General features: G+C 45.3%; 1 protein-coding gene across 1 annotated transcript in view; it reads left to right on the forward strand.

Moving 5' to 3' along the window:
• Positions 1-14,813, forward strand: part of LOC142490866 (uncharacterized) — a 165,535-nt gene that overhangs the window by 139,843 nt on the left and 10,879 nt on the right. The window contains exons 29-31 of the mRNA XM_075593284.1: positions 927-986; positions 1,679-1,750; positions 4,362-4,412. Coding sequence (XP_075449399.1) covers positions 927-986; positions 1,679-1,750; positions 4,362-4,412 — 183 coding nt within the window. The remainder of the gene's footprint in view (positions 1-926; positions 987-1,678; positions 1,751-4,361; positions 4,413-14,813) is intronic.

Below are 14,813 nucleotides of genomic sequence, written 5' to 3' on the forward strand. Positions count from 1 at the left end.
ATCCTCTCTCCCCGTAGGGAGATCACCCCTGTGCCAGGTCCCTGGACACAGTGTGGCTCTTATAACGTCTGATGAAGAAATGGACCACTAGTTACTGCACTAGTGGATCCTTCCGTCCCACGCACTCCAACTGTTCAGCAACCCTCAGCAGCAACTAACTTTGGGCAGTGCTGTGCCTTATATACTTCAGGAACTGTCACAGCTCTGATGTCACTAACTGTGGACTCAGAACATGTAGCCACTCCCACCCATACATATGGCACCTCACCAGGGTGTTAGGGCAAACCTCCATGATTACTGCTGGCATCCCTGTAACTTACCAGGTTTACTGCCAGCAGGGGAGACAACTGCAGACCATTTAACATGCATGGCTACACATAGAATATTAGACACAGTTATTTCATCATATTTACAGAATCTTTGTTTTAAGTTTTCTGATATTAACTATTTTGAGATGACTACTAAAATGGCTAATATTGACACCATTTGGTATATATGGGGGATATTTGCTTTTGAGCTAGATAGAATATTGCTGAAGCTTGAGCAATAAAATTCATTAATATAGAAATAAATCAAATAAAATTTTTCACAAGTTGAGACATATACAGTATTGGTTTTGCAGTAACCATGTAGTATGTGCTTCAACAACTACAGTATCTCATTTTATTATCACCTATTTATATTTTGGGTTTCTAAATGTAAGCGACAAGTTGAAAGAAGTAATATCATTCAAGCAATTTAACAAAAATCTGTAAAATACTGTCCTAAATGTATAATTATTATAAATACTTTGCTGGCAGTCATGGTCGAATCTCTTGAAATGTAATTATTTGCCCACTCTTACCCATCCGCCAAACGTAAAGAGGTACTCGCAATGTAAATGTTAAATAATAACGTGGGTAGCACTTGTTTATTTTGTATTTCAGACAGTTATTTGGAATCGCTGTTCCTGAAAAAATTAATAAATCTTCTGGATAACATAACAGGTACAGATGGTTTGTAGAGCGATAGTTTATGAAGAACAGGTGTTTTGGTTTTAAAATTTTGTCGCTTTGTTTTTCAAAGACCTCAGCTGGTTTTGACTTTGTAAAGAAATTATGGCAAGAACTAAAAAATAAACAAAATGTTATGAATTAGGCAAAATCTTGCTCGGATTGGAAACATCGCTCTGAATTTCTATTTGCGCTTCCAAACGAACTTCACAGTTCGCCAAGTTTGCATTGTGAACTAGTGAACCTCCCTATCTATACAATGTATGTGCCCGGAAATGTATAGAGTTGCACGAGATGGGAATATCACACTATTAATCAGACTAGGTACTTCTACTCCAGAGGGACTGGGCAAAACCCATCATTAGTGTGAAGGACACTGCTGTTAGCACCGGCCAAAGCCACGAGGAACTTTGAGCAAGTTTTATTCAATGTTCTCCAGTAACTCACACAGCCATATCATCTCAGGAACAGCCTCACATATACTGTATGGCTAATCCGTGCAGCTGTGCCTTCATTTATGTGATTGTGAAATATTGTCATGCATATATAGAGAAAACACTCTTCTTCCTTAAAAAAAAATAGTTAATTCTCCTTTATAATATCACAAAAATGTATTAACAAAAAATGTTGTTACACTCATTGAAATTGTTGCTTTTCTATTGTCGCTAACACAACTATATTGCCAGATGCAGATAATATTGGACAAGGAAAACGTAACACAACATCGAACAACACAGCGGCCTCCGAGAAAAGTTGTGGTGTGTAGATAAAGTTTGTATATTATATAAGCGTTTAATTGAGAACATCGCCTGTCAGTAATGGGCAGGGAAGCAGTGTGTGCAGAACATTGGGTTTTACGCAACAAGCCAGAAAAGTTACATTTGTTCATTCACATCTTTGTTAAATCTTGTGTTGTAACAAGTATTTTAGGCAGATGGCTATAGCTACAGTATATTTATATACACACACACACACACACACACACACACACACACACACACACACACACACACACACACACACACACACACACACACACACACACACACACACACACACAGTAACATCGCCGGAAGAGATCAGTGTAGCATTTCATTAGCCACAGAACGGTATTGTCTATTCATTTTTGAATATATATATATTTATTAAGGTTATGGTGGGTAAAAAAAGTGACAAAAACACTCCACAGTAAAGCATAAAGCAACTGTAAATATTCCTGTATGCATGCATGTCTTAGACAGGTCTGCAACCCTGTCTTTCACCATTATCACCCAGCACACAGCACTTCCACTGCAGCAAGGGATTGTGGGAAATGACATGCAAATGAGCACACAGTGCCACCTTTTATCTCAAGCTCACATTACATGAGCAACCCTTAGCCAATGCATGCTGCTTTAGACACAGCTTTTAAGCAAGGGCTTGGGAGATGCAAAGCCAGTAAACCCACTCACAGACATGTTTCAACCTTGATGGGTATCATCAGTGTGAGGTTGGTTGCTGGCATTTGCTCAAATGAGATAAGAGTCGGTAATCACCACACTTATTAAGGTTATGGTGGGTAAAAAAAGTGACAAAAACCCTCCACAGTAAAGCATAAAGCAACTGTAAATATTCCTGTATATTCATTTGCATGTCTTAGACAGGTCTGCAACCCTGTCTTTCACCATTATCACCCAGCACTTCCACTGCAGCAAGGGATTCTGGGAAATGACATGCAAATCAGCACACAGTGCCACCTTTAATCTCAAGCTCACATTACATGAACAACCCTAAGCCAATGCATGCTGCTTTAGACACAGCTTTTAAGCAAGGGCTTGGGAGATGCAAAGCCAGTAAACCCACTCACAGACATATATATATATATATGAAAAAGCGCAATCCAATTTCAATGGGAGAAGTTCTCAATCTTAGCCACAAGTGTAATAGATAAAAAAAATTCCAGTTGGGTGAACCCCAACACAAGAGTGAACACCCTTGATTAAGTCGGCGCAACAGCTACCGAAACGCGTTGGTTTACGTCACTGTGTTCAGTGATTGTCTTTGGAGGAGTGAGGAGTGAAGACTCTTTGAATGTCTGCCGTTCGTATCAACTGGAAGTTTTTTTTAAATCTGATACACTTGTGGCCAAGATTGAGAACTTCTCCCATTGAAATTGGAAACCTGCGCTTTAGAGAGTGTTGCATCTTTTCAACTACAAGTTTGTGGCAGGTGGGGAATATAGTAGGAGACTGACGCCAGTGTTATCAGCATTACATGGTCACCGAGCAGCGATTTGGCGTGGTGTAGCTGACGGAAGGACGCGTGGACCCTTGAGGTTCACTGTGCCTACACATCCCAGTGAGATCGTCCCTCTTAACCCAGCCCTTGCTAGTGCTTGTCTTCCACTTCAGTACAAATCACGGAGGATACCTCTTGGCTACTATTGAATACATAATATTATTGTTTCAGTTACTAACATCCTTCCTTTACGGCTCCAGTTTTTCCTCACCTACCAGCTTTACTTAATATCTTGGCTCATGTGAAAAGGAACAAGAGACTTTCCATCTTGCACTTTTTTCCTTCACTTCTCCGCAGTTTATCTACTGGACTGTTTTTGGTTATATTCCCCCATAAAGGTTTCATTTTTATTTACCTGTGTGTTGTTATTTTATATTTTCACTGTATTGTCTTTGTTCATTTATGTCCAGTGACCAGGTTTTCTTGTTTTAATAAATTGCATAGCTGTATTTATTTTGCTATATTGGATTGCGCTTCTTTCCCATTTTTTTTATTCCTACTGGATAGGCACATCCTTATTAGAGCTGCACCCTACCAGCCAATTATTCCTCCTCATCATTACATGATCTAATATTTATTTTATACTATATTCACTCACATACTTTAACACTTATTTATATTTCAATTATTGTGCATGATTAGCGCTGATATATTTTTGAGAGATATAGATAACTGTGTGTGTGTGTGTAGAGGTATTTGTACCGTGTTAGCCAAGCTTAATAATCAAAAACGAATAGTCTATGCCATTCTGTGGCTAACACAATGCTTTTTTTGTGAGCTTTCGAGATACAATGATCTCTTCTTCCGGCGATGTTACAATTGATTAATAAATTGTAACATCGCCCAAAGAAGAGATCAGTGTATCTCGAAAGATCACACAAATAAAAGCATTTCGTTAGTCACAGAACGGCATCGACTATTTGTTTATATATATATATATATATCTACACACACACACTAACGGTGGAGGTTTTTTGTCGCCTTTTTCACACACACACACACACACACATACTGTGGGGTCAGAGGGTAAACACAAAATATGAGTCTAGAATGGAAATGTACGTTTTCTTTAAACAGATTTTGATATTTTAGGTAACACGACCTGTGAGACCTCAGATCAGGAGACAGGAAAGATGAGCAGATGTAAGTGTCATCTTTTAACATTTATATTTTATAATTATCTTTTAGGACGATTTCAGAGGAAACAGCATTTTAGCAGAGAAAGGGGGGACTGTATTACAACAAAAATATCATGTAACTCGTACCTACCTCTAACGACAATTGCAAGCACGCCATGTTGGCCCCTTTATAGTGCGACACACAGACGCTATATCAATGGTTTTCAAACTTTTTTTGGTTAAGGAAACCTATAATTATATTGTGAAATTCTGCAAAACCCCAACCCTCTCTAATAGCGCGTCTGAGACCAGATGCATTGTAAGGAACCCCAACCCTCTCTAATCGTGTATCTGAGATCAATGCATTGTCATTTTTTCTGTTTTTGGTACAATTTACAAATGATCTGAAGATTGCAGGGAACCCTTTAGGGATGCCCGAGGAACCCAAGGATTCCTAGGAACCCCTGTTGAAAAACACTGCGCTAGATGAAAATGATGTAATTTGTGCCAGTTTTGCAGTGACACACGATCCTCTGGAAACTCTTCTTACAAAGAAGTATCACTAAAAAGTAGTTCCAGCTGCAGCACATCTGTACTTGGCCAGTACCAGCGCAGGACTAGACCTGTGCCTGGTATTCATGCTGAGATACATGTTTACAATGCAAATCTACGCACCACTTTAATGGCAAAGCTGCTGTTTCTTTACTTGCATTCTGTTTGTATTCATGATACATACAAAATATACATGATCATTTTATTCTTTTGTTTACATACAAAATATACATGCTCATAGATACATGTTTACTGTATTCAATTGTGTTATTCTGCACGAGATTACAACTGGGTTCTCTCTCTCTCTCGGGCTTAAAAGACAGAACAATCAGATACAGTAACTATAGTACCATAGCAATCTTTTATGATGAGTATGTATTATCCAAATGTAATGCTCTGCTGAATATTGGAGAGCTGAGCTATCAACAATTGCTCAGTAATATAAACTATAATGGATAAGGTTATTTGTTTTCATGCTACAAGGAAACAAGCAAGTACAGAACTATTACAGAGAAAATGTAATTATGATCTTCTATAAATAGGTTCTTTCCTTTGATATATGGCATAACTATGACTACAATTATGTATTAGTATCTCCTTCTTCCATCATAATATCTATCAATATATTTGCATAATTGTTGAAAAACCGAGTTAAGAGTGGCTCAGTGAGTAAAGGCACTGATTTTGTAATCAATGACACTGAGTTTGAATCAGGGGAACCTGGTTCAACTCCCAGTGTTAGCTCCTTGTGACCTTGGATATATCACTTTATCTCCCTGTTCCCCAAGCACCAAAAACATAGATTATTAGCTAATCTTAGGCAGGGACTGTGTCTGTAACAATCCTATGTGCTGCATACCACGCACATTACTGTAATTGTGTTGTGCTTTGAGTCCTATTGTGAGAAAAGCATTGTGAAATAAAGTTAGTATTATTTCCTCATTTTATTCTTTGCTATAAGAAAAAGACCACCATGCGTTTTTCATTTTGCCCATAATGGTTAACCATTTCTCCATCACTGAGGAGCTTCAGACATACACTGAAATATATTTCTTATTTATGTTAGCAGTGTAGCCAGGTCCTCCTTTCAGTGCGCAACCCCCCCCCCCCCCTCCGGTTACTCACAGCAGCCGCTCTTTGGGAGGTGCGGGGGCATGCGCGAGCAATGCGCGCCTCTCCTAGGGATGCGGCTGGTTGCCGGGGACGCGCGGGCCGTTGCTAGGGCGAAGGTCCCGGCGGCTCGCGGTGTAGGGTGCCGCCATTGCAAGTTGCGTTGCGCATGCGCAGGAGCCAGAAGCGCCGGGAGGCCCACAGACAGGTCGCGCATGCGCAGTGATTAGCGCGGCAACCCGGACCAATAGGAAGAGGGCTCTTGGAGGGGACTACATGTCCCATGAGCCTCCGCCGCCCCACGTGACCCCAGGGAGCCAATAGGGCTACAGCATCTCCCTGCAGAGGAGAATAGATACATTTCACGGGCTTTGAGCACGTTAGGCAGTTGGTGACTGGAGCAGCTAGGGGAAGGAGGTAGGGTGCAGGAGTCAGTGACTCCCTGCACTAGGCCAACAGCCCCCTAGGCCCCAGATAGCCCTGAGTCACCAGTAGTGTTGTGTTGTTCAGGGACAGGCCCCAGGTTAGGGACCCTGCCCCTTATTATTATCCAGAGTCAGTTAGGGACACAGCGGACGCTGCGCGTCCATCCAGAGGTCTGGGCTCAGACCTTCGCTGTCGCTGCAGCAGCCATCCGGGTGGGATCGCCCCGGATGGTAGTTCCTGTGGTCAGCGGTCATCAGATCCTTTGTGAAGCTCCTTGGTAGGCCCGGGCACTGGAGTGCTCGGCAGGTAACCATCACCAAGTGCACCAACTAAACTCTATTATATTTACACGGGACTAGTGGCTGCGCAGTCACACATATCAATCTCATGTGAAGGGACATATTGTGTGGGGGTTACTGGACACGGGGTGGGATCACCCGGTGAAAGGGGGTAGCGTCCTGCGAGACGCAGTAGTTAGTGTCTCCTCTAGAGAGGGACACCTGTTGATATATATATATATATATATGCATAAGTATGGTTGCTACAGTAAAGTTATTGGTTGTTTTACATGCTGTGTGTGTGATATATATATTGTCCTGCGACGAACCACTCCCCCCTCCGATGGGAGCCATCGCAGGTGGAGGTGCTGCACCGAGTACGAGGTTACTCCTATTATTTGTACGTGCCCCAGGCTCCCCGTGGCGGAGGTTTAGGCCTCCTGTGAGCCTAACAGGTAAAGCACCACACCTGGTAACATTAAGTTCCCCGCACACACATACTATATGCTATTGGGTGGGGGAATACCCGTTACATTTGGAGGCGCTGCTGAGATTCTACCTGGGGTGCCCTATTCCTTAAAAATTTGTTAAAATTGAACACCATCATGTCCGTGCCATCAAAGCAAGACGTAATCGACTGGGCCTAAGCGCGCCGCGTGTCACCAAGGCGTGTGGTTGCAGTGGCGGGAGTATCCAATGATACGGACTACTACTGTCAGGATTGCCTAGACCTCCTGCCTAGCCATAGCTTCCTTGTCCACTGGGTGTGCTGCTGTCTTCTGTTGGCTCTTGGTTCCTCTGTCTGTCTGTCTTCTTGTTGCTCCTGTCTCTGTCCTTTATAGCTTGCTTCCTGTCTGTTGCTTTTGCTTTTGCTTGCTAGTCAGACTCCTACAGTATGCTCATGCCTGTCTTTGATCCTGACCTGTTTCCTGTACCTGTATTGTAGTCTGCTCACAGTAAAGGTCCTTGCTAGTAATCTGGCTTGTCCCTGGTTATTCCTGCTCCCCGGTCTCAGTCCCTGCTCCCTGTTCTTAGTCCCTGTCCTGCCCCGCCTGTCCTGTTCCAGTCTCCTCGTTGCCGACCTCTGCTTGTACCTAACTTCGCTGCCTGCCGCCTGCCTCGGACCCCTGCTTGTACTTGACTTCGCTGCCTGCCACCTGCCTCGGACCTCTGCTTGTGACCCCTACTACGCTCGTGCTGTTCCGGCCACCGAGATCCTACCCGCCACAGGAGTCTCCCGTGACAGAAAGCAAAGGCCACTTCTGGATCTCGCTGGAACAGATTCTTCTTCTGCCTGCACCCTTTCCTGCCTGCTGCAGCAGACCACATCCGCATGGTTGAAGATAAGTACTTTCGTTTCTTTTTTGGAAATCCATGTTGGGATTTTGAAAGGTTTTTTTTTTGTTGCTGCTAAGTGTTCTGCAAGAATTATTGCGTTCATAACGAAAAAAACATTTTTTCTGAGACTAGAACTGTTGCTACCGACTATTGCAGCTTTCTTTGAGATGTTTATTTTTGCAAAGGTTTCTGCAGGGTTTTTTGTGCCACTTTCTCCCTGAGAAGAATTCCCTTTTACAAAAAAAAAAGACCCTCCCTGCAGTACCTGTTTTTGCCATTTTCAGACTTTCATTACCTGGACAAGAATTGTCTCTGCATTGTGGGTGGGCCACTGCAGATTTTCAGACTCACATTTCTATTTAAGACGGTTACCTTGATTTACTGCTGTTCACAGGGTCTTCATTTCAAAAGACAAAAGTGCTCCCATTATTTTGTTGCTACATGCTTTGATTTTCTTGCATCTATAGTTTTTCATATGATTGGTTCTAAGGTTTCAGGTTTACCTGCAAGTTCCCCTAAAGTTTGTTTCTCTGCAACTTATGATATCCCTACGCCTGATATCAAAGGTTTCAGATTTGACTGCAGGGTTCTCTGTCTGATATTCCTATGTCAAAAGTTTCAGATCTAACTACTAGTTTCCTGCCGTCTATGATATTTCTATGCCTGATATCAAAAGTTTCAGATTCAACTGCAGGTTTTCTTTGTCTATATGATATCCCTACGCCTGACGCATAAAGATTTAGATGTAACTGCAGGTTTTCTTTGTCTATATGATATCCCTACGCCTGATGCATAAAGATTTAGATGTAACTGCAGGTTTTCTTTGTCTATATGATATCCCTACGCCTGATGCATAAAAGATTCAGATATAACTGCAGGTTTCTCTGTCTATGTTTTTTCCTTGCATTTATAATCTCTGTGACTGATGTTAAAGTCTCAAAGGGTCAGCTCTCCTATCTTGTGTCTCTCTGTGTCTAATATTCCTGTTGTTCATTCTAATGCTTCTGCTTTAAAAACACATTTCCTCTTTACTGGTGTCTTAGGAAGTGTGGTTTAATTATGGCTCCCACTCAAACAGTCTTGAGCAGTAAATGTGAACACAGTACCACTGATTCTTCAGAACTTCTCAAAGCAAGGAAGAAGAAAAAGAAGGGAGGCATTACTGTGGAAGTTGCAGAAGGAATTAAGAATGAAAATTTAACCTCAGAGTCTGCATTTGATGAAAGAGATATGCTGCAGCTTAAGGCAACTCACAGACGTATCCCAAGAATAGTGGAAGAAAAGAAAGATGCCCCTACTCAGACGCTGCAAGCTGCACAGAAAGCGATTGATTGTCTTTATGAACGTTTAGATAAGGAGCAAGAGGCCAAGACTGCACTACAAAGCTGTCTATCTTCAGCAATTGCTAAGTGTGTTCTCCAGGAGAAAGAAAGAGAGCAGTTGGAGAGGGACAGGGTAATCCTGTCAAGTAAGCTGGAGAAGGCCTATGCTGATAATGCGCAGTACCAGAGTTTCATGGCTCAAGTTGGCACAAAATTGGAAGCCTCTGAGGAGAAGAATTGCCACTTCAACACAGAACTACGTTCTTTGAGAGAGATCTTCGAAGGGTTAAATAGCAGTTTTGAAATGGTAACCCAGGAGTGCAAGAATCTCTATGTCCAAGTCAGTGAAGGAGATAAGAAGCTCCATGAATTAGGAGAGGAGAAGAAACAGTTGGCCTAGGAAAAGTTAGACGTGCAGACAGCACTGCAGAATGCAGAGAGAGTGCTGCAAGAAGAACGTGTCTCCCTGGAGCGGCGCACACAAGCAGAAAATATGCTGCAGAGTCAGCTGCGAGAACTGCGTACACATCTGCAGGACACCAAAGAGAAATGGGTAAATGCTGAAGAAAAGCAGCGAGTTCTGCAGGAAGAAAGTTTCCAGACTGCCTACAAAATAAGTATGATGCAAGATTATTTGAGTACCCAGTGTGTCCCCAAAGAACAGCATGAGGAGCTGAAGGCCACACTGAGCATAACCAGAGCCTCGCTGGAGGAAGAGCTAAAGCTAGCAGCTGAACACACATCTCAGCAGCTCACAGCGCTGCAGGCGCAGATCGCTGAGCTCAAGACACAGCTTGCCAAAAAGGAGGAGAGAGAGAAGGTTTCCGTCTGTCAAGTGGCTGGCCTGACACAGCGCTATGAGGTCAAAATGGCCGATGCCTGCAAATTATTGGACCACACAGCCCGTGATAAGGTCCGGCTGCAGCTGGAGCTGGACAATGCCCGGAAGGAGTACCGGCAGCTGCAGATCAGAAATGAAGAAGATGAAACATATTTAAGCTTTACTCTGAGTCAGCTGGGAGATATGGAGTCGCGACTCAACTCCAAAGAAGCCGAACTGACAACTGCATTGAGTGGGAAAAGAAGTGCAGAAGGACAGCTTCAAGAGCTGAAAAATCAAATAGCTGGTCTTAATGAGACTTTAGGTGATACCACAAAACGGCAGTCACAAAAGGAGACCATGGAGCGTGAATTCTATGTTCCCACTTACACATGTGAAAAGTCTGCACCCGTCATTGATGCCCACATTCCTGATGTCCATGCCTCTGCAATGGAGTTGAACGTATCCATTGGGAAGTTCCAGATTCCAAAACTAAAAGAGATATATTGGTCACAAAAAGAGACCACGGAAAGTGAATATGTCCCCTCTGCCGCATGTGAAGAGCCTGATGTATCTGTGTCCGATGCCCCTGCTATGACGTTAGACGGATCCATGGTGAAGTTCCTTGCTATGCCTAATATTCTTGATGCTGATGCCAACGCTCTTGCGATAAGGATAAATGCACCTCTCACAGATTTCCCATCAGCACTTGACGTACACATTAAGTTGGCCTTCCATCAATATTTCCCTGAAGAGCCTGGAAGGTTGTCCGGAGTTGTTGCTGATCCCTATGTTCCTGCAAAACTTGGAGTGTTGTCCGAAGGCCATCGTGAGTCGGCCTTCCATCAGGGACACCTTGCTAAACCAGGAGGGTTGTCAGGAGGATCTACTGGCTTCTCTGCCCCTGCTTTTGGGTTGAACGCACCCATTTGGAGGTTCCTTGCTGCACCAAATGTACCTGTGGAGTACCCTCTGCCCACTGACAAGCCACCAGAGGTGGGTCACCTTGAGTCGCCATTTCATCAAGGCCTCCGGGAAGAGCCTGGAGGATCGTCCGGAGAACGCTCTTGAGAGGGGGGAGTAATGTCAGGATTGCCTAGACCTCCTGCCTAGCCATAGCTTCCTTGTCCACTGGGTGTGCTGCTGTCTTCTGTTGGCTCTTGGTTCCTCTGTCTGTCTGTCTTCTTGTTGCTCCTGTCTCTGTCCTTTATAGCTTGCTTCCTGTCTGTTGCTTTTGCTTTTGCTTGCTAGTCAGACTCCTACAGTATGCTCATGCCTGTCTTTGATCCTGACCTGTTTCCTGTACCTGTATTGTAGTCTGCTCACAGTAAAGGTCCTTGCTAGTAATCTGGCTTGTCCCTGGTTATTCCTGCTCCCCGGTCTCAGTCCCTGCTCCCTGTTCTTAGTCCCTGTCCTGCCCCGCCTGTCCTGTTCCAGTCTCCTCGTTGCCGACCTCTGCTTGTACCTAACTTCGCTGCCTGCCGCCTGCCTCGGACCCCTGCTTGTACTTGACTTCGCTGCCTGCCGCCTGCCTCGGACCTCTGCTTGTGACCCCTACTACGCTCGTGCTGTTCCGGCCACCGAGATCCTACCCGCCACAGGAGTCTCCCGTGACAACTACACAGTACTGTACGCACACAAGTATGAAATTGTCCGGGACTGACCACTGCCCGGATGGTAGAGTTTCAGAGCCCCTACGCATCACCCATAGTGGTGGTGAGGAAAAAGAACAGATCCGTACGACTGTGTGTCGACTATCGAACCCTGAACAATCGTACGATACCGGACCAGTACAACCTTCCTCGCATTGAAGAGATCCTGAATGCTCTGAACGGAAGCCAATGGTTCAGCGTGCTCGATCTACGATCCGGGTACTATCAGGTACCCATGAATGCAGAGGATCAGGAGAAAACAGCCTTCGTCTGTCCCCTGGGGTTCTACCAATTTACACGTATGCCCCAAGGTATATGTGGGGCCCCTGCTACCTTCCAACGACTGATGGAGAAGACTATCGGGGACATGAACCCTCGGGAGTGTCTCGTCTACCTGGATGACATCATTGTCTTCGGAAGGACCCTGTAAGAGCACGAAGAGAGACTGCTTAAAGTGATATACCATCTTGGGAAAGAAGGGTTGAAATTGTCCCTCGACAAGTGTCGGTTTTGTCACACCTCGGTGACCTACATGGGACACATCGTGTCTGCTCAAGGAATCACCACCGACCCAGCCAAAGTAGAAGCGGTCGTGAACTGGCCGCGTCCCGAGAATGTCACGGAACTACGATCCTTCCTGGGGTTCTGTGGGTATTACCGTCGCTTCGTGAAAGGGTACTCTAGTAGAGCTAAACCCCTGAACAATCTGTTGAAGATATACCCCGAAGATACTGGAAGGAAGACGGTATCGACCCGCCAACCGTTTGGTGATAAATGGACGTCTGAGTGTGAACAGGCCTTCCTGAAATTGAAGAAATGTCTGACCGAAGCGCCGGTGCTTGCGTATGCTGATCCTGAACAACCATACGTTCTGCATGTGGATGCCAGTCTCAATGGCCTATGTGCCGTCCTGCACCAGAAGCACCCCGAGGGCCTTCGGCCTGTAGCCTACATCAGCCGCAGTCTGACACCCAGTGAACAGAAATACCCCGTCCACAAGTTGGAGTTCCTGGCTCTCAAGTGGGCGATCACCGAGAAGCTCCACGATTACCTTTACGGTGTTACATTTGAGGTAAGGACGGATAACAATCCCCTCACGTACATCAATACCTCGGCCAAATTGGATGCAGCAGGACACCGATGGCTGGCAGCTCTGAACAATTACCGATTCTCCCTGAAGTATAAGCCGGGACCCTTGAATGTCGGGGCTGACGCCCTCTCCCGACAGCCAGGGCTAAGTGCTACTCAAGATGATGAGGAATGGGAAGAACTCCCAGGACCCAGGGTGCGAGCTATGTGTAGCACTGCCGCCATCGTCGATGATCAAGTGGCCTTCTCAGAATTATGGGTTGCGGATTCCTTGGGATGCCAGTCGCAGGCTGTCCCAGCCACCTACTGCGATCCAAAAGGGATGAACATAACTCATGACAAAGTGTTACGGTGGAAAGATCTGGTAGACTACCAAATACGAGATCCTGTCATTAGTATCATTAGGCAAGCTGTTGAAAAGAAGAATTCAGCCCTTCTGAAGCGTGCTCCCAAAGACTTGGTGGCCTCGCTCATGCGGAAAGTGGACAAATTCGAAATTGATAACTGCTTACTCTATCGGGTGGTGCAATACCACAACCACCCGGATAGACGACAACTAGTCCTCCCTAAGAACTTGCAATACATGGTGTTTAAGTCCGTACATGATGAGCATGGACATCTCGGTGTAGAGAAGAGCTTTGGGTTGGCCAGAGGCCGCTTTTTCTGGCCCAAGATGTGAGAGGCCGTAGAACGCCACTGTCGCCGTTGTACTCGGTGTATACAGCGCAAGACCCTGCCTACCAGAGCAGCACCCATGGGCCATCTGAAGAGTTCTGGCCCAATGGACCTTGTGTGTATGGACTTTCTGTGCATTGAGCCCGATAGCCGGGGAATATGCAACGTGCTGGTCATCACGGACCATTACACCCGGTATGCCCAGGCCTTCCCCACGAAAGATCAGAAAGCCATCACAGTGGCAAAAATATTATGGGAGAAGTACTTCGTGCACTACGTTCTTCCAAACTGCCTTCACTCAGACCAAGGTCGGGATTTTGAGAGCACTCTGATCCGAGAACTGCTCAAAATGCTGAACATCGCCAAATCACGAACGACCCCGTACCACCCAGAAGGAGATGCGTTGCCAGAACGATTTAATCGAACCTTACTGGACATGCTCGGAAATCTACAGAGTGCTCAGAAGACCGAATGGAGTCGACATGTGGAGGCCCTGGTGCATGCGTACAATTGTACCCGACACGAGTCAACTGGATTCTCCCCATACTTCCTCATGTTTGGGCGAGAGGCGAGACTGCCAGTGGATGTACGTCTTAGAGTCTCGACGGATGGGATACACAATGCTACCCATTTCAAATACGTGCAAAGACTTAAAGACCGTTTGCAGCAGGCCTATCAACAGGCTGAGAAGTCTACAGCTAAGCTGAACGCTGGCAATAAAAGGCGATACGATAATAAGGTCAAATATCGGGAGCTTCGTCCTGGGGACGCTGTGTTGCTTCGAAATCTGGGAGTCCCGGGAAAACACAAATTGGCCGACCGATGGAGAGACGGTGTATATGAAATAGAATCTCAGATGCCTGGCCTCCCGGTCTATCGCATCAAAGACACTGAAGGCCGGGTAAAGGTATGGCACCGTAACCACCTCCTCCCCATTCCACAAGTGGGAGATGAGGAAACGGAAATACTGGCCACACCGCTCAACGGTGAGTCCGACTTATCAGAGATGGGTCAAGAGACTGTCAATAACGAAACCCACTCTGAAACTCCTGAAGACCCTATGGAAGGACCCTCTCAAAAGGAACTACTCCACAGAAGGGGCATCTCCCGGAGGAGCTACGGGAAAGGGCCCGTAGGCCAACGCCTACTAAGGTGGCACCAACA

Source organism: Ascaphus truei, chromosome 3 (assembly GCF_040206685.1).
Source record: "Ascaphus truei isolate aAscTru1 chromosome 3, aAscTru1.hap1, whole genome shotgun sequence".
NCBI classification, from domain to species: Eukaryota; Metazoa; Chordata; class Amphibia; order Anura; family Ascaphidae; genus Ascaphus; species Ascaphus truei.